Source organism: Astyanax mexicanus, chromosome 3, assembly GCF_023375975.1.
Source record: "Astyanax mexicanus isolate ESR-SI-001 chromosome 3, AstMex3_surface, whole genome shotgun sequence".
Classification (NCBI taxonomy): Eukaryota; Metazoa; Chordata; class Actinopteri; order Characiformes; family Acestrorhamphidae; genus Astyanax; species Astyanax mexicanus.
Window position 1 is genome coordinate 55387549 of NC_064410.1, and position 19609 is coordinate 55407157.

At 39.6% G+C, this 19609-nt stretch overlaps 1 protein-coding gene and 1 long non-coding RNA gene across 5 annotated transcripts in view; one reads left to right on the plus strand and one right to left on the minus strand.

Annotated features, from left to right (window-relative positions):
* The window catches only part of sdk1a (sidekick cell adhesion molecule 1a), a 601048-nt gene that overhangs the window by 320337 nt on the left and 261102 nt on the right, over nucleotides 1–19609 (minus strand). For all 4 annotated transcript variants that reach the window (XM_049475506.1, XM_049475505.1, XM_049475504.1 and 1 more), the window contains exons 3-5: nucleotides 17510–17669; nucleotides 13212–13318; nucleotides 10809–10956 (exon numbers count right to left, since the gene is read on the minus strand). In XM_049475506.1, coding sequence (XP_049331463.1) covers nucleotides 10809–10956; nucleotides 13212–13318; nucleotides 17510–17669 — 415 coding nt within the window. The remainder of the gene's footprint in view (nucleotides 1–10808; nucleotides 10957–13211; nucleotides 13319–17509; nucleotides 17670–19609) is intronic.
* Nucleotides 1–19609, plus strand: part of LOC125799256 (uncharacterized) — a 345287-nt gene that overhangs the window by 311737 nt on the left and 13941 nt on the right. The window lies entirely within an intron of this gene.

The window sequence follows — 19609 nt, forward strand, 5'->3', positions numbered from 1 at the left end:
CTGTTAATGTAGCGTGAAATAAGTGGCGGCGTGGGCCGTCAGCAGAGCTGGCCTGCACGGCGGTCGGTGGCTTGGCTGATTCCAATCGTTCAATTCCTCCATGTTGAAGAAATGCGTTGTGCTGCTGAGGTCAGTATACATGAAGCACACCTAGCTTTTATTTTCTTTCTTTTTCTAAAATATACATTTTTTCTAGCTGTATATCCTCCATGACTGGTGATGCCACAACACAAGAAGGGCAAAAACTAGCAAATGCCTCCTCCGACACGTGTAGTCAATCCCCGCCTCTTTTTATTTTTGAACTGATGCTGATGTAGCATCGCCGAGTAGCATCACAGCGCGCTTGTAGGAAAGCGCAGCGACTTGGTTTCAATACATCAGCTCACAGACTTGTGCTGATCGACATCACCCTTTGGAGTGATGAGACGAGAGAGTGCCATCTAGGCCTCCAGCAGCTGGTGCTCTGGCAAGCTAAATAACCGGGATTCGAATCACCAATCTCCTGATCATATTGGCAAAGAGTAGAACATACTTTGACATCATACTTTGGCTGATGTATCAAAGATCCCCAGCTTCGATACATCAGCCAACAGATGCCCATGCTTACCAAATATCACATTAGGAGTGATCAGAGAGCATGGGCATTTGTGGTCCCTCTCGGACTCTGGTTGCTGATGCCATGCAGCATTGATAGTTCTGGATTTGAACCAGTGATTGTATTAGTGATTATTGTGATGACAGCATCTTTGTGCTCAGACTACTCAAAGCCTTAGTTTTCTTGGCTTTTCTTGTCTTCTTTTTAATTGTCTTCTACTATTTCTTTATCAAAGCTTGGTGTTACAAGCATACGGCTTTCTCATACTTGTTTTTTTTTTTTTCATATCCTTTTCTTCTACTTCCCCTCCTCTCTGCGATATGCATGTACGCAGACGACCGCTAAAAGCCCAGAAAGCCAAGGTCCAGGGGTGAATGCCAATGTAGACTATGTTGAGCCGGAGAAGTGCTGGGCTTTGAAAATCACTCTCCACGTTCCACCTTGGCTTCCCCTTTAGCGTGCATGAAATTTTCATGATGGTGATAATTACCCCACCAGTGCGAAGTGCTTTTCTGTTCCCATTGCAGATCAAAGTGGCTGGTTGGGGGAAAGAGATATTGGGTCTACCTCTCATTGCTTTGTCCTTGCATCCTCCTCTACCTTGCTGAATTTTTCATCATTCATTATTAGATATCTTTGATGTCTCTACCCATTATGGGCTGTTCAGCCACCCAGTGTATTCAGCACATGAAATGGCTTCTACAGCAGTTTTTCTTTTTTTTTTCTCTCTTTCTTTATCCACCCAATCCCTCCCTCCCTCTCCTTTTAAGAACTACCAGAAAGGAATGAGAGGCAACATCAGTCAAACGCGGCAAGTGAAGCCCCCTCGCAGGGAACGGATTACTTCCCTGTTAAATGTGGCAGCTAATGTTTTCACGTTCACGTGTGGAGCCGTAAACACCGTGATTGACAACGATAGCGCGGCTGTCATGTGCCAGAGTGTTGCTGAGTTCCCCTAAGTGAATCACAGTCTGCTTTTTTTTTTTTTTTTTTGTCAGGAGGCTTATCAGACCCTCCAGCTAGAAAGCCATGAACCAAAAACGTATGGCTCCACAGAGGGTTGGAGGAAGAGAATGGGAGAGATAGAACGAGCGAGCGAGATAGAGAGATAGAGGAAAAGAAAGAGGAGATAGACTCGACATAAAGCACAGTAAGAATAGAGCCGTTCGGATGAGAAACTGCAGGATGTCAGTATTCGTTCCAACGCTGCAGACCGGGCTGCATAAAACACTGAAGCTGTCAAACACTGATTTCCATGGTTTGGGCCTAGAGAAGTGGGTATGTGTGTGTGTGAGGGGCCAGTGCATATATTAAGAACTTATTAAAGCAAAAAAATTGCAAAGAAATCTAATATCTTTAACCATCTCTTACTAAAAATGTAATCAAAATAGTACATTTCTTAAAAACATTTTAGCAAACCTTAACTACCACCTAGCAACACTTCAGCAACCACCATAATAAGCTACATCTATAACACTGCAACACTTTAGCAACCACCTAAAACCTTCGCAACCACCAAAATAAGCTACATCTATAACATTACAACACGTTAAAAACCACCTTGAACAACTTTGCAAAAAACACATATTCCATAGCAAGACCTCATCAACCGCAAAGCAAACCCTTTAGCAATCACAGTAACAAGCTACACCTGTACCACTGCAACACCTTAGCAACCACCTTCAACAACTTTTTTCAGAATGACCAAAATAAGATAAACCTATATCGAAGTAACAACTTACAACATGTTACATAGGTGCCACCCATCAACAAGTTAGCAAACAACATTATATACCATCATATACCACTGCAATACCTCAACTACCACCTTGCAATCAACACCTTTATCACAGTAGCGACGTTGAGATGCCATCACACTCTCAGGTTCTGCAGGATGTGCACTTTCTGGTTAGTTGTATTGTTACAGATATGCAGAGTGCAGAGCTGTGAGGCTAATGAAGATGTAAATCTGTTTGAGCAGAGTGTGATCTTTTCTATTGCGCTCCTCTAAAGTGTTTACACTTACTATCCACAGTTAAATCCCTTTGTTTTGAGCGGCCGCTGGGAACAGAAGCCATTATAAAACAGCGTCTTTAGCGGAATTGATGGCGACGCGTCGCGCTGGCAGACGAGGTCATCTCTAAATGAGCATCCCAGCGTCAATTCCTCATGCCCCGCTATTCTGTGGAGGACATTTGTCTCCATGGCGGCGCGGCAGGATTCGATTGCGAGACATAAATATCTTATGAGACTCATAAAGAGATTTGCGTGGTCGAGCGTCGCACCGCGTGGATATTGATTCTGGGCCGCGGATCCTCCCACGCAGATAAACTTTGATCCTGCAAGGCCAGTTAATTTAATCACCATGTGAGTCAATAGCTTATGAAGTACACCACTATTTTCCAAAAGCCCTTCCTGGGGACTGGGCCGGCTACAAGTAGCGCCAGTTTAAATGACTAAGCTGATTGCGCTGCTTCGGCTGCTGCCGCAGAACAATTACGAACATGACATCACATCCAGGAACATGCTAATGAGCTTGGCCAGGAATATGATTTTCTTATATTAGCCTGCTGGCCGCTCGCGTGCCGGAGAGCGTCCGGGGCCAGATGCTGGTCCGGGTCCCTGAGTCCCCGCAGGCTTGCTGAGTCCAGCGCAGGGTCAGAAGACAGCTGGCATCTTCTGGGGCTGCTGCCAAGGTTCAACAGGTAAAAAAAAGGTCACTAGTGCACTACACTGAAAAAAATGATGCGTAAAATGACTATAAAAAGGTTTCACAAATTTCTGCATTTGCTTTTTTTAAGTAAATTTAATTTCAGATAAATGTAAGTAGCTTCAACTCTGTTTCAACTCGGATTTAAATGTTACACAGAGTAAACAAGTGAACTAAACTCCAGTCAATCCTTTCTTTTAGTAAACTTTACTTCATTTATTTTTGCTGAATCAATCTTTTCTTTAAGTAACCTTTACTTAAGCAACACCAAAGCAACCACCTAGCAACACTTTAGCAACCACCATAATAAGCTACATCTATAACATTGCAACACCATAGCAACCACCTAGCAACACCTTAGCGACCACCATAATAGGCTACATCAATAACATTGCAACACCTTAGCAACCCCCTAGCAACACTTCAGCAATTACCACACTGTCTGGATAAGTTGAATTTAGTAAGTTGACGTTAAGTAATGAGTAATAAAAACTTAAGTTAGCATAACTTAGAACATCAAGTTATTAAAACTAAAGGGGAAGGTGATTTAACTTTTTTTTATTTTTTGTTATACTGTAAGGCCGGATAAGTTGAGTTTATTTAACTTTTTTAAGGCAGCCGGTTTGCTCAAATTTTTTTAAGTAATGGGGAATAAAAACTTAAGTTAGCATAAATTAAAACATCAAGTTATTACAACTAAAGGGGAAGTTGATTTATTTGTAAGGTAGCCCAGGGGGAATGACTACACACTGATGGTGAGTGTGAGTCAGAAACTGTTGGACACACCCAGTATGCAAATAGATTGATACAGAAGTCAATGGAAAAAAAGCTGCCAATGGCAAAACAGACTAAACTCAGTTATTATTATAAGTTGGTTCTACTCAAAGAAAGATCTCAGTTTGAATGTATATATGTGCCCACAAATGTTCAACTAACTCAAAATAGTTGAGTAATGATTAGAACTATCCAATTTTATGTAAAACAGACTTAAATTGTTTGAGTTCAAACAACGTAGGGGTTTACAGTGCATAATGAGCTTCATCTATAACATCACAAAGCCTAAGCAGCCGCCTTGAACAACTTTGCAGCCAACACATATACCACAGCAAGACCTCATCAACCACAAAACAACCCTTTAGCAACCTTTCCTTAATTTCTGCATAAAATATTACCTAATTACAATTACTTAATTTATACAGTATTAATGAAATTTAAATATTTTTAGTTAAAACACACATTCAAATATTTCTCAAAATCTCAAAAATGTATTTTGTAAACAGAGCAAGTCTCTCTGTCTCAACACGTGGATGGCATGTAATACATTGTGTTTAGTATACTAGAAAGAATGTATTACCAATGTATTGCCATCCATGTGTTGAGTGAGTGTAATATGTGTGTTTTAACTACAAATATTTAAATTTCAGGAATTATAATATATTATATATATCATAAATTATTGAGTAATATTGTATAAATTAAGTAATTGTAATTAGGTAATATTGTATGCAGAAATTAAAGAAAATGAAGTAAATGTTGGGGCGCCGAGTGGTCCAGCGGTCTAAAGCGCTGTCACTATGAGCGGGAGGTTGCAGGTTCGAACCCCAGCTCATGTAGCTTTGCCATCAATCTGCTGGTGCTCAGAGGGAGCAAAATTGGCCCTGCTCCCTCCGGGTGGGTAGATGGCGCTCTCTCCCCACATCACTCCTACGGCGATGTCCACAGCACGGGGCGTCTGTGAGCTGATGTATCGGAGCCGCTGTGCTTTCCTCCGAGCGCGCTGTGATGCTGCTTGACAATGCTGCATCAGCAGAAGCTCAAAAAGAAGCCGTGGCTTACTTCACGTGTATCGGAGGAAGCATGTGCTAGTCTTCACCCTCCTGGTGTGTTTGGACATTACAAGTGATAGGGGAGTCCTAATGATTGGGTAATTGGCCATGTAAATTGGAGAGAAAATGGGAAAAATTAAAAAATAAAATTATAAAAAAAACAAGAAATAAAGTAAATGTTACTAAAATAAAGGATTGATTCAGCAAAAATAAATGAATTAAAGTTTACTAAAAGAAAGGATTGACTGAAGTTCAGTTCACTTATTTACTCTATGTAACATTTAAGTCTTGAAACCGAGTTGAAGTTACTTAAATTTATCTGAAATTCAATTTACTTAAAAGAAAAAAAAGCAAATGCAGAAAGTTGCGAAACTTTTTTTTAAAGTAAATTTTACTCAGCATTTTTTTTCAGTGTAGTACAAGCGCTGGCACAAGCATTAGCGCTACTGTTAGCATTAACGCTACCTTGTCTGCTTTGCTCAGAGGCGGCCGCGCGGCCGCTAATGCCGGCTGGAAGTGGCATATTCATTTGCAGAAGTACAGAGGCTGCTTTTTGTCCTGATGCAATATTGTGTCAAAGGCGGAGAGTGGCAGGAGAGTGCCGGTCCAATTATGGAGCTGGCGGGACGCCAGGACACTCTAAGCATAGTATATAGGGGCCGGACTGTGGCTTACTGAAGCTCTGTTCCTCATTCTCTTCCACTGTGCTGGACTAAAGAGATGAGATCCCTTAAGAGAGGACCTCGGGAAAAGGCGAGAAGCCTAGGCTGCCTCACACTTCAAGGCAGCTGCCTGAGATGGAAAGTTGCGAAACTCAGACTCAGGCATGTGGGCAGAAGTGCCTCTCCAAAATCAGAGTGAATCAGAGTAAAGCCTAAAGTAGGGCTGCAAGATAAATCATATTTTTATTGCCATCATGATGTGATTTTTACAATAAACATGTGGACAGAGCACCAAACGAGGGAGTTCTTCACACTGCAGACTGTGCTAATAAGATCAGGTAAGCTTGAGTGAGGTAGAGGGAGGTAAAGGGAGAGTGAGGGAACGGAAGTTAGAGTTATAAAGAGTGAACCAGAGTAATACAGAATGAGGTAATGAGAGTAAGACAGAGAGAAGTAGAGTGAAGAAGACTGAGGTAAAGAGAGGGAGAGTAAGTTAAAGCAAGGTAAAGTGAGATAAAGTAAGTTAGTTTAAGGTAAAGTGAACCAGAGTGATGTAGAATTAGTTAAAGCAAGGCAAAATGAGGCAGAATGAGGTAGAGTGAGGCAGAGCAAAGTAGAAAAAGGCAAATTGAGGTAAATAAATTTACAGTGTACTATAGTGATGTGGAATGAGGTAGAGTGTGGCAGAGCAAGGTAGAGTGAGCTAGACTAAATTAGAGCGAGGCAAAGTGAGGGAGAATAAGTTAGAGCAAGGTAGAGTGAGGCAATCTGATGTAGAGTGAATTAGAGTGACGTAATTTGAGATAAAGTACATTAGAGTAAGGCAAAGTGAGGTAGAGTGAATTAGAGTGAGGTAATTTGAGATAAAGTACATTAGAGTAAGGCAAAATGAGGTAGAGTGAATTAGAGTAAGGCAAAGTGAGGTAGAGTGAATTAGAGTGAGGCAAAGCGAGGTAGAATAAATTAGAGTGAGGCAAAGCGAGACAGAGTGAATTAGAGTGAGGCAAAGCAAGGTAGAGAGAATTAGAGTGAGGCAAAGCGAGACAGAGTGAATTAGAGTGAGGCAAAGTGAGACAGAGTGAATTAGAGTGAGGCAAAGCAAGGTAGAGAGAATTAGAGTGAGGCAAAGTGAGACAGAGTGAATTAGAGTGAGGCAAAGCAAGGTAGTGTGAATTAGAGTGAGGTAAGTGAGGTAGAGTGAATTAGAGTGAGGTAAAGTGAGGTAGAGTGAATTAGAGTGAGGTAAAGTGAGGGACAGTAAGTTAGAGCAAGATCAAGTAAATTAGAGTGAGGAAAATTAGAGGTAGGGTGAATTAGAGTGAGGTAAAGTGAGGTAGAGTGAATTAGAGTGAGGCAAAGCAAGGTAGAGTGAATTAGAGTGAGGTAAATTGAGGTAGAGTGAATTAGAGTGAGGTAATGTGAGGTAGAGTAAATCAGAGTGAGGTAAAGTAAGGTAGAGTGAATTAGAGTGAGGTAATGTGAGGTAGAGTAAATCAGAGTGAGGTAAAGTAAGGTAGAGTGAATTAGAGTGAGGTAAAGCGAGGTAGAGTGAATTAGAGTGAGGAAAATTAGAGGTAGGGTGAGGTAGAGTGAGGGACAGTTAGTTAGAGCAAGATCGAGTGTATTAGAGTGAGGAAAATTAGAGGTAGGGTGAGGTAGAGTGAGGGACAGTTAGTTAGAGCAAGATCGAGTGTATTAGAGTGAGGAAAATTAGAGGTAGGGTGAGGTAGAGTGAGGTAGACAGTGAACAAATGCATTAAACTACTTCTTAACCTCAGGCAATTAGTCTAAATAGTCTAGACTAGCCAAGTGCAGAAAAATGTTTGAGAAAATTAGTAAATTAAGAAATGAATTTATCATATTTCACTATCAGATTTTGGGATATCTTTAGTCATACACCACATTTTTGTCCATATGTTAATCCCTATCCCACGTTCTGGAGCAGAAATCCTGCAGAGGACTGAGATGAACGTGGATCATTACCGGCCCCAGAGCACTTCCAAATTTGCCGCCGCGATCCTAATCACTTTTCAATTACGCTCTCGGATGGAATCGAATGCTTTTTTCCCCCCAAACACGAGCACCTTTTGTCGGGCTGGGATGAAGGGGGCGAGTCATTAGGTATGGCTGGGTGGTGAGGCGGGCTGTGATTTGGGGCGCTGCCGGAATGAGCTGGAATGAGAAAGACACTTGAGCGATAATGGGGGAGCGGATCAAGCGGGCCTGTCTCTGCCTGGGCAGCCTGCTAATTAGAAAAAAGGCAATGAAGAACTACCGTAGTTAGATTAAAGAACAGCGGGGAACGGGCATTAATTGCACTTCTCCTTCTCTCTGACAGAAAGAAGTAAGCAAAACACACACAATCTCACGCGTTTTCTTCAGTTAATGTGTTTACATGAACTCAAAACTCTGATTTTTTATAATAATCAGATTAGTGCAGTTATGCATGCAGCATTAGCATGCATTTTTTTTTATTTCTCTTTGCTATTTCAGCTGATTGACACCTAATTAGTGTAAAAACAATTTGGAACTATCCAAAGAATTATCGGTAACACTTTCTATGAATGTCATCTCTATAAGACTCTATAAACATGCTCATTACATATTATAATGCATTCATAAGGCATAATAATCACGGTTATACATATTTATTAAAATGTATTCATGTAATTCATCATAGCCATGTTTATTATGCATCATGAACTGTGATTATAATGCACTATAATAGCTGTGTTTATAACATGTCATACATCGATACCAAGCAACTCAGTCCCAGCTTGCGGAATTATGCATTATGACTAAAAAAAGCTTTCAACTTATAAACAAATCCTCAATACTCCTATAAATATATTTTAACCACGCATAAATTATTCTTGTCTTAAATATAATATTAATTATAGTCACTTATATTGTGTATTATAACAGGTCTTCGTGTGCTCTAAGTAAAATGCCAGACTTTCATTGTGGCACTAGATTATTAATGAATGATATCTATTATTTTAACATATAAATTATAAGCACATCTCCAGGGTTCGTTTGGGACCAGACTGAGACCCCCTCCTCTAGGTGGTCTCTATCCAGTTCTTTTGATCTAAACCCGAGTGCAATAACTGTTTTCACACCTGCTCAATTAAACTGCACTAAAGTTACAAACTGACCAGAATTCGCTTTTAACCGAACCAAATAGTGCTGGTGTGAAAACAGCCTTAGAAACCAAAAACTGTGATGTTCTGAAGTAATCTGATTATGGAGTTACTGATGTGAACCTGGGAAATGGAGGAGGATAAGGTAAAAACGAGAGAGGGGGAGGAAAGATACACTTGATGCATCTGAAAAGTAGCTGTGACAACTCTGCCCTTTCCGAATGAACAGACGCTCACATCCACGCCGTCTTAACCAATAAATGCGTATATGAGGTCACTAGAAACCCATAACCTCATTTATTCCCTCCGGCTCATCCATTTTTATCCCAGATAAGTGTCAAACAAATGTCAGTCTAACGCACACTGTGTGTTTGTATATGTATATCATTGCTGTTGCAACATAACCTTTGTGTGTACATTTTTGTCTTTTTTTTTTCTTTTACTTCATTTTAAAAAAGCATCCATAATTGGCATTAAATTTAATTATTTAATTAGTCCACTCACGATTTCATGACTTATGGGATTAATGGGATAAAAACATTTAGAGGTGAGTGCTGGATCAATACATTTACATTTATGACTTTTGACATTTGACATTAATAAAATGTCATCACCACCTTTTAAGGCTCATGCTCTTATCCAGAGTGACTTTTGAATCAAGTTACACATGTAACCAATTAGCAGAGACAATGTTCTCTCATGGTTTGTAGGGAAATATTTTTTGTGATCTTGGATTTTTCCCTGTGCGTAACCAAACCAAACCAAACCAAACCAAACCAAACCAAACAAACAAACCAATCCAGACTCAAACCAAACAGGACAGGGATCAAACCAACCCAGACTCAAACCAAACCTGACTCAAATCAACCGGACTTGAATCAAACCAAACCAGACTCAAATCAACCGGACCTGAATCAAACCAAACCAGACTTAAACCTAACAGGACTCATCAAACCAGACACAAAACTAACTAAACCCAAACCAACCAAACCAGATTCAAATCAAACAGGACTCAAATCAAACCAAACCAGGCTAAAACCAAACCAGACCAATCCAGACTCAAACCAAACCAAATCAGGCCCAAACCGAACCTGACCCAAACCAACTAAACCAGACTCAAAATAAATCAGACTCAAACCAAATCAGACTCAAACCAGACCAATCCAGACTCAAACCAAATCAGACTCAAACCAGACCAATCCAGACTCAAACCAAATCAGACTCAAACCAAACCAGACTCAAACCGAACCAGACTTAAACCAGACTCAAACCAAACCAGACTCAAACCAGACTCAAACCAAACCAGACTCAAACCAGACTCAAACCAAACCAAATCAGCCTTAAACCAAACCAGAATCAAACCAGACTCAAACCAAACCAGACTCAAACCGAACCAGACTCAAACCGAACCAGACTCAAACCAAATCAGACTCAAACCAAACCAGACTCAAACCGAACCAGATTCAAACCAGAGCAAACCAGACCAGACTCAAACCAGACTCAAACCAAACCAGACTCAAACCAAACCGGACTCAAACCGAACCAGACTCAAACCAGACTCAAACCGAACCAGACTCAAACCAAACCAGACTCAAACCGAACCAAACTCAAACCAGACTCAAACCGAACCAGACTCAAAGCGAACCAGACTCAAACCAGACTCAAACCAAACCAAATCAGCCTCAAACCAAACCTGACCCAAACCATACTCAAACCAAACCATACTCAAACCAGAGCAAACCAGCCCAGACTCAAACCAAACCTGACTCAAATCAACCGGACCTGAATCAAACCAAACCAGACTTAAACCAAACAGGACTCATCAAACCAGACTCAAACCAACCCAAACAAATTAAGAAGTTTACTACTTACACTCTGCTGCTGGGAATGATCTTGTAGCCGTCTCGGTACCACGTCACCTGCGGTCGGGGAAAGCAGCTGACCCCCGGTGAGTTGAGAATGGCGGCCCGGCCCTGGGTCACTGTTTTCCTCTGCTCAGCTTCAACAAAATCCCCCATATCTGCAGAGAGAGAGTCAGCACTGTGGTTAAACACCTGAACGAGTATCTGAGTGTATGAAAATCCTGTACTCTAAACAGAAGAGCCCCCCTAAAGCTTCCACAGACCCCCCGCTCTGTTCTTTACATATCGATGCATAAGCATCAAACACTGAGGTGCTCAATCAGACAAAGCCGTGTATTCAGACACGCAGCACTCCCAGACTGCATCACAGATCAGAAAGAACAGCACAGAGGAAAGCTGTGTGTTTTCTGCGTCAGTGTGAAGTGTTTTAAACAGCTGATTTGGGAGATGGAGATGTGAAGGGGGAGCTGGGGAAACATCACATGTTTGTAAAGTAAAGAGATCTAAGGCGTGAGGCTGTACGGGTCAGTCTGTATCACTGACTGAATGTTTTCCAGACACCTAACCTCTGCCTGTAAATGTTTTAGTCGGTTGATTATTATTTATAATATTATATTATTATAATTTATGATATTTAATCACTTTTTTCAATTTCAATTTATCTTTATTTATTTACTTGTATATTTTACTGTGCTTTTAGTTTATAATAAAGTTTGTTTTAATAAAAAGTTATTTTTATCTCTGAACTGTTTCATTTATTTGTGTTGTTCCACTATGCTCCTATATTTTTTTTTTACTTTTATTTATTTTACTTATTACATTAATAATGAACTGATTGACTGATTAAAGAGCTGACTGACTGACTAATTAATTAACTGACTGATTGAGTGAGTGACTGATTGACTGATTGATTAATTATCTGACTCTTTGATTGACTGACTGACTGATTGGCTGATTGGCTGATTAAATAACTGGCTGATTGACTGACTGATTTATAGATTAAATGACTAACTGACTAACTGATTGATTGACGGACTGATTAAATAACTGACTGATTGATTAACTGACAGACTGATTAAATAACTGGCTGATTGACTGACTGATTTATAAATTAAATGACTAATTGACTGACTGACTGATTGATTGACTGACTGATTGATTGACTGACTGATTGACTGACTGATTAATTGACTGACTGACTGATTGAATGATTGATTGACTGACTGATTGACTGACTGATTAATTGACTGACTGACTAATTGACTGACTGATTGACTGACTGACTGATTGACTGACTGATTGATTGACTGATTGATTGACTAATTGACTGACTGATTGATTGACTGATTGATTGACTGATTGATTGACTGATTGATAAATTGATTGACTGACTGACTGATTAAATAACTGGCTGATTGACTGACTGATTCATAAATTAAATGACAAACTGACTAACTGATTGATTGATTGATTGGCTGATTGACTGGCTGACTAACTGGTTGATTGACTGACTGATTAATTAACTGGCTGAATGACTGACTGATTAATTAAATGGCTGATTGACTGACTGATTAATTAAATGGCTGATTTACTGACTGATTGAATGATTGACTGATTGATTTATTGTTTGACTGATTGGCTTTGATAGATAAAGTACAAAATGTCCTGTTCACACCTGGTTCAATTCTGAAGAACTTTATGAGCTGAATCTGGTGTATAGGCATGGACTACACAACTGATTGATTGATTGATTGATTGATTGATTGGCTGACTGACTGATTGATTGATTGATTGACTGACTGACTGATTGACTGACCGATTGATTGATTGATTAATTGATTGATTGATTGACTGATTGATAAATTAATTGACTGACTGACTGATTGACTGAATGAGTGAGTGACTGACTGACTGATTAAATAACTGGCTGATTAACTGACTGATTCATAAATTAAATGACAAACTGACTGACTGACTGATTGATTGATTGATTGATTGATTGATTGACTGACTGATTGACTGACCGATTGATTGATTGATTGATTGATTTATTGATTGATTGATTGATTGACTGTTTGATTGACTCACTGATTAATTAATTGATTGACTGATTAAATAACTGGCTGATTGACTGACTGATTGATAAATCCATTGACTGACTGACTGAATGAGTGACTGACTGACTGACTAATTGATTGAGAGGTACAAAATCATGAGAACTTCACTGTTGTGTTTTTCCTGCTTCTAACACACCTGGCTCAACCTGTTAAATTCACACCTGGTTTATCTAATGTGCTGAATCTAAAGCTCTAAAGCTCTTGATGAGCTGAATCAGGTGTTCAGGCAGGGATTTTAGGGTCTCTCTGGGGATGGAAGTGAAAACCACTCCACTGGTTGGTGGTCAGACACTCACATGCCACTTGTATATCTGCTCTTCTCTGCAGCAGAGCGCCCATCCTGTTCCTCACCACACACTGGTATATACCCATGTCTGATCGCTGCAGGGATGGAATAGTGTACCTGAGAGACAGAGACAGAAAGAGAGAGAGAGAGAGAGAAAGAGAGAGAGAAGCACATAACTAACTTTTGCAGGGAAATTTCATCATTCTCCTCACCTGCGACTTTCTTTTTGCATAAGCACAGTGCTATGGAAATTTGATATTTTGTGGCGCATTTAGACACTTGCAGGAGATTTGGATTCTGAGTGCGCTTTCACTTAGACAGACCGGGTTAAAAGGTTTACCCTTGCAGCCGAGACCAGGCCTTTTTGCCAACCTGCGCATTAGAGCGAGCGAATCATTAAAATGCCATTAGACTCCCCACAAATCCCACCCAGCTCTCGCCTGCGATGACGAATATCATTCCTGTGCCAAATGGCCACTTCCCTCGATATTAGTGCCCATGGAAACAATGCATTAAAACGTGCCGGCATTTCAGAATGTGGCTAATGTGCCGCGCCTCCCTCCTCACCCAGACTCTCTCGTGCCTTCCAACGGCACCACCGTGGGGTTTATCTCAGCGGGAGCCGCGTTCTCTCCAGGGAAAGTCAATAGAAGCCCCACTGGTGCTGAGAAAGTGCTGCTCCAGTGCCGATGATGGAAGATAATTGGAAAAACAATAGCAATTATATGAACGAATTCCAAACAAGGACAAATGATCATTTTTATTCCATAGCACCAGTGTATCTAAAGAAAGCAGCTATACAGGGGAAGGAAAAAACATCTTAATGTTCAATGAAAGTCAATGACTTTGACTTCTAGTTAATAGCAGACAGTAAATATTTGATCCATTCCAGCATATCAGGCCTCCAACACATTCCACAAAATAAAATGTATAACAGGGCCAATGAGGACCATCCAGACTGTTATCAGCAACAAGTCCAAAAGCCATGAGGATTTGTCTGTACACTTCTTTGTTGCAGCATAAATTAAGAAAAAAGTGCAATAAGACCCTATAGAAACATATGCTGCCTTCAATATAAAATATTTTTCCAGGGACACCCATGCATTTTTCACACTATAAAGCCCCGGCTGTGGAAGAACAGGGTAAGGGTCCTGGACTTTTCCACAATTGAGAATTAATAGAGAATTAAAAAAAATCTGTCCTGTACCATAGACCACAAAAAAACGTGCTTTATTGCCTGATATTGTCGTAAATGCTTTACTCTCCAAACTTTGTCAAAAAATATGTTGCAGGCCTGAAAATGTGGTAACTAATATCAAGCTGATAAACCATGATATACAGCTCTGGGAAAAAAATAAATAAACAAGAGACCACTTTAATTTCTGAATCAGTTTCTCTGATTTTGCTATTTATAGGTTTATGTTTAAGTAAAAGGAACATTATTGTTTTATTCTATAAACTACAGACAACATTTCTTCCAAATTACAAAAATATATATATTCTCATTTAGAGCATTTATTTGCAGAAAATGAGAAATGGCAAAATTAACAAAAAAAAAAGGTAAAATTGATATGATAACCCATATTTTAAACAAAGCTTAAACTGCTTAATTGTGGAATAAGGTCACCCAAAAGCAGTGTGTAAGACTGGTGAAGTGCATGTCAAGACGCATGAAAGCTGTGATTAAAAATCAGGGTTAATTCAAAGCAAGATGTTTTGTTGCATTGTTATGATTATTAATATTATTATTTGCTTTTTACATCCTGTCATCCAATTTTGTTTTATTATTATTTATTTGTTTTTAATTACTGATTGTAAGGAATACTGTAAAATAATAAAAACTGGCAAATGCAAGGTTTTTGCATCACAGCAACAATATGAATGTGTGGTTCCTGGAATTGTAGGTGAATAAAAAGAAGTAAAGCAATGCACATTGCAGCTTCCCACGGATAAACCACTGCTCTGTACTCCCAGGTAAAGTGTTCGAATGCGTCGCCCAACTGTGAAAAGTCGTCTCCAGCAGCGGGCTATTTCATAAAGACAAAGGGAGCACGCAGGGCTGATATGTCATCAGTTTTACCAATCTGTGTGTCTAAGAAATTGCTCAGAGCTGGCTGCAGAGTGCACAGCTGAGGCTGCACTATTCTCGGGGAAATGTAACTACGATAAAAAGCAAGTAGTGGAATTGAAAAGTGTATGAATGATTAAACATGCAATTGCATAAACTCTAGTAATCAGTGCAGGGAAAGTTAATTAAATTTTCAGTTTAATTTCCTGGGCTTTCATTTATTTTTATTTTTATTTTTTTCTCTCTCAATCAAAGGCCGTTGAATGAGTGTCCAAAGCACGTGAAGCTTTCTGACACTTCCTGAAGTGTGATACTGCGGCGAGAGCATGGAGAAAGTGATGAATATTTTACTTAAAAGCGGAGAAATCAGGCAGTAAATTGCACATAAAAACAAGCCTACACACTAAGAAAAATAAGTACAGATTTGTACTTAAAATAGTACAAAGATATTAGTCTTATCAGGAATCTTATGTAATGCACTATTTCTACTTCTCTGTATTATTATATATTTTTTTATCTTTACTGCTGTAATCACCTTCTCCCCACAACGCAAATAAAGAAGTTTTCAACAAAAAAAAAAAAAAAAAAGTACAAGAGTACAAAGTTTATCACTGGGGCTGTAACTTATATTGAGGTAAAAAAGCACCTTTTAGTAAAAGTCCTTTTTTGTACCCATTTTTAAAGATTATAAATAGATTAGATAAACATTATCATCAACTAAATATGTGTCAAAAAATCACCTGGCTTTCAAATGAAAAATGGGTACACTTTCAAATAAGACTACCCTTATTAATGGTTAATAAATGGTTTATAAACTAGATTATTAAGTATTACTAATTAAGTTGTAAATGCCTTAAATCCATTGATAAGCAGTTACAACACATTAATTTAAAAGGCGACAGTGATCCGTTGTTTGCTTAGTCATTTAACTCAACGGAGTCATTTAATTTATAGTGAAGAGGTAAACATACTTACAAATATATTAACATGACAAGTTTAATGCTGATTGGTGGAAAGCACAAAGTAGGATCAGTATCTAGAAAGATTTGAGGTTTGACAGTAGAAATGGTAGAAAAGTGTGGAATCACTACTTTGCCATTTTTTTTAACTCACTCTTGTCATTTCTATCCATGTTATTATTTATATTTATTTATTAACTGCTTATTAATCAGTTTTAAAGTATTTTCGGCCTAATTAATAACCCTTAATAAACCATTCATAAACCCTTTATAAAGATAGTCTTATTTTAAAGTGGTACTGAAAAATGTATAATTAAAATATACAGGGGTTGGACAGTGAAACTTATTGTCCTGACGGACAGTTCTGGTGGAAACAGGAGAGTTGAGGTGATTTGGGCAGCCGTGGTTTTATGTTATGTTTTTTTTATACAATCCGGGTTAGCACCCGAACATCCCTTTCAGACAGCTTCCTCTTACAGCGTCCACAGTTAATCCTGTTGGATGTGGTTGGTCCTTCTTGGTGGTATGCTGACATTACCCTGGATACCGTGGCTCTTGATGCATCACAAAGACTTGCTGTCTTGGTCACAGATGCGCCAGCAAGACGTGCACCTACAATTTGTCCTCTTTTGAACTCTGGTGTGTCACCCATAATGTTGTGAGCATTGCAACATTTTGAGCAAAACTGTGCTCTAACCCTGCTAATTGAACCTTCACACTCTGCTCTTACTGGTGCAATGTGCAATTAATGAAGATTGGACACCAGGCTGCTCCAATTTAGCCATGAAACCTGCCACACTAAAATGACAGGTGTTTCAGTTTCATTGTCCAACCCCTGTATATATTGTTTATTGGTACAGTGATACAGAATACTGAATGTACATTTTGGCTGGTTAAATGGTACAAATCTGTACTTCCTGCTGTTAGGAATTACTTTGTACCAATATTGTACCTTTGAGGGTACAAATATGAAGAGTGAACCTTTGAATACAAAAAAAGTACTTATATTGTACCTAGAAGCTGCTGGCTGTAGGGCATTGTGTAACAACCATGGAGGCCACCCACGGTAACGTGTATATTTGATCATAGTGAATATACTGTAAGTCTGACACGGCTGTGATAGGCGCTGTGTAAGAAGGCTACATGTGGAGTCAGAAGGCGATGAATTAGTTCCCCCTGTTAAATGTGACCTGCTTTTTTCCCCCTCCCTCGGGCCCTTGGGGCAGTCGTCTAAGTGAGACCCCTCCTGCGGTGCAACCTGAGATGAAGGGAGGCTCTCACTTGTACTCCGGGGAGAAGGCAGTGATATCTGTGCTGTTGAACATCCATTTGAACTCCAGAGGCCAGCTGCCCTCCGCCAGGCAGGTCATGACCAGACGGTTTCCCTCCAGGTGGGTTTCCGGAGGCCCCGGCTCTGTTTTGAAGTAGGGGGCCACATCACCTGCGGGGAGAGAAGAAAGAGAATGGTGTGATCAGGAAGCTGCAGCAGCATCTGTCCACTCCTGCTCTTTTACTGTTCCAAGACCCTGCCGGAGTCACGATCCAACACACCCTCCCAATTCAAGCCAATATATCGTACCATAGTCTAGGAGTGGGCGATATGGCCCTAAAACAATATCATGATAACAATATTCTTGGCGATATGACAAAACATTCAATCAGAACATAAATATTTCAAGAATACACTACTGCAACAAAATGAAAATTACATTTTAATATTGCGTACGATATGATATGGCACACCCCTAACTGAGATATTAAAAAAATACAAGAATTTTATCATATTTGTAACAGAAGTTAATGATCCAGAATGTCGTGATACTAATAATACACTGGCTTAAGGTAATAAAATGATACTGGATGATATTTCAAGATATAATATAATTTACGATATTCAAAAAATGTTGGCGATACTATTGTGTAGGATACGATATGGCACACCCCCATCATAGTCCACAGATTTGTATCCAATCAATTTCGTTCCATTTCACAACTGTGTCCCACTTGTTGTTGATTCTTCACAAAAAATTACAATTTCATCTCGTTATGTTTGAAGCCTGAAAAGTGGCAAAAGTTTAAAAGGTCCAAGGGGGCCAAATACTTTTGCAAGGCACTGTATCAACCAATCAATAACCAATTTGGTGGAACAACCCTGTTTTTTGTTGTTGTTGTTTTTTTTTTATCACAGTTTTCATGCATCTTGGCATCATGTTCTCCTCCATCAGTCTCACACACTGCTTTTGGATAACTTTATGCCTTTACTCCTGGTGCAAAAAAATTCAAGCAGTTCAGCTTGGTTTGATGATTATATTCCAGAGGTTTTCAATTTGGTAAAAAAAATGTTTCCAGAGCTGTATAAGACTAATTGGTACTTTTGCAGTGTGGGCAATGTGCCAAGTCCTGCTGGAAAATGAAATCTGCATCTCCATAAAAGTTGTCAGCAGAGGGAAGCATGAAGTGCTGTAAGATTGTCTGGGAAAACGAAACTGTACTGACTTGATATGGACTTGATATAACACAGTGGATTTGGACCAACACCAGCAGATGACATGTTTCTCTCCAAACCATCACTGATCATCTGTAAATTTTACATTTTTCATTTTTAAATCAAGGGAGCAGAGTCTGGAGGAAGAGTGGAGAGACACACAGTCCAAACTGCTTGAGGTCTAATGTTAAGTTTCCACCAATCAGTGATGGTTTAGAGGGAGTCACACTTCAGCACACCCTCACAACTGAAGCCAATATTCCGGATCATCAGTTCGCTGGAATTTCTAATGAGCACCGGCCACCAACATGCTACTGGCAAGACCCACTGTTTCCACACACTGTTCAATTCAGGCATAATCAAAAAGCATCTGTCCAAAATGAGCCGGACACTTCCTGCGGCGTGCCACACTTCAGTTCAACGGTTCAATCATGAAAAAAATAAAATAAAATAGCTAATAGAGCCAAATGGGAAGGGATTATTCTGGCAAACCTTGGTCAATCACTACAATGCAGAGTCACATTCACTAATTTACCATTTCAATCTTTACTATGATTTAAATTAGCAACACGTCCAATAGCCATGAGTCTATCATGGTATGGACAAGAGTTGGTAGAGTCACTCTAATGTAGAATAATCTAATGGATTACTATATTTAAAAAAAATAAATAGAGGAATTAGCTATGAAGATGTAGTAGCATCTGTCCACTCTTGCCTTTTTATTGTTCCAAGACCCTGCCGGAGTCACACTCCAATCACACCCTCTCAATTGAAGCCAAAATTCCAGATGATCAGTTCGCTAGAATTTCTAATGTGCACCGACCACCAACCTGCTACCAGGGAAGGTGGCAATGATGGTAGTGGTGGTACTGGCAAGACCCACTGTTTCCACCCAC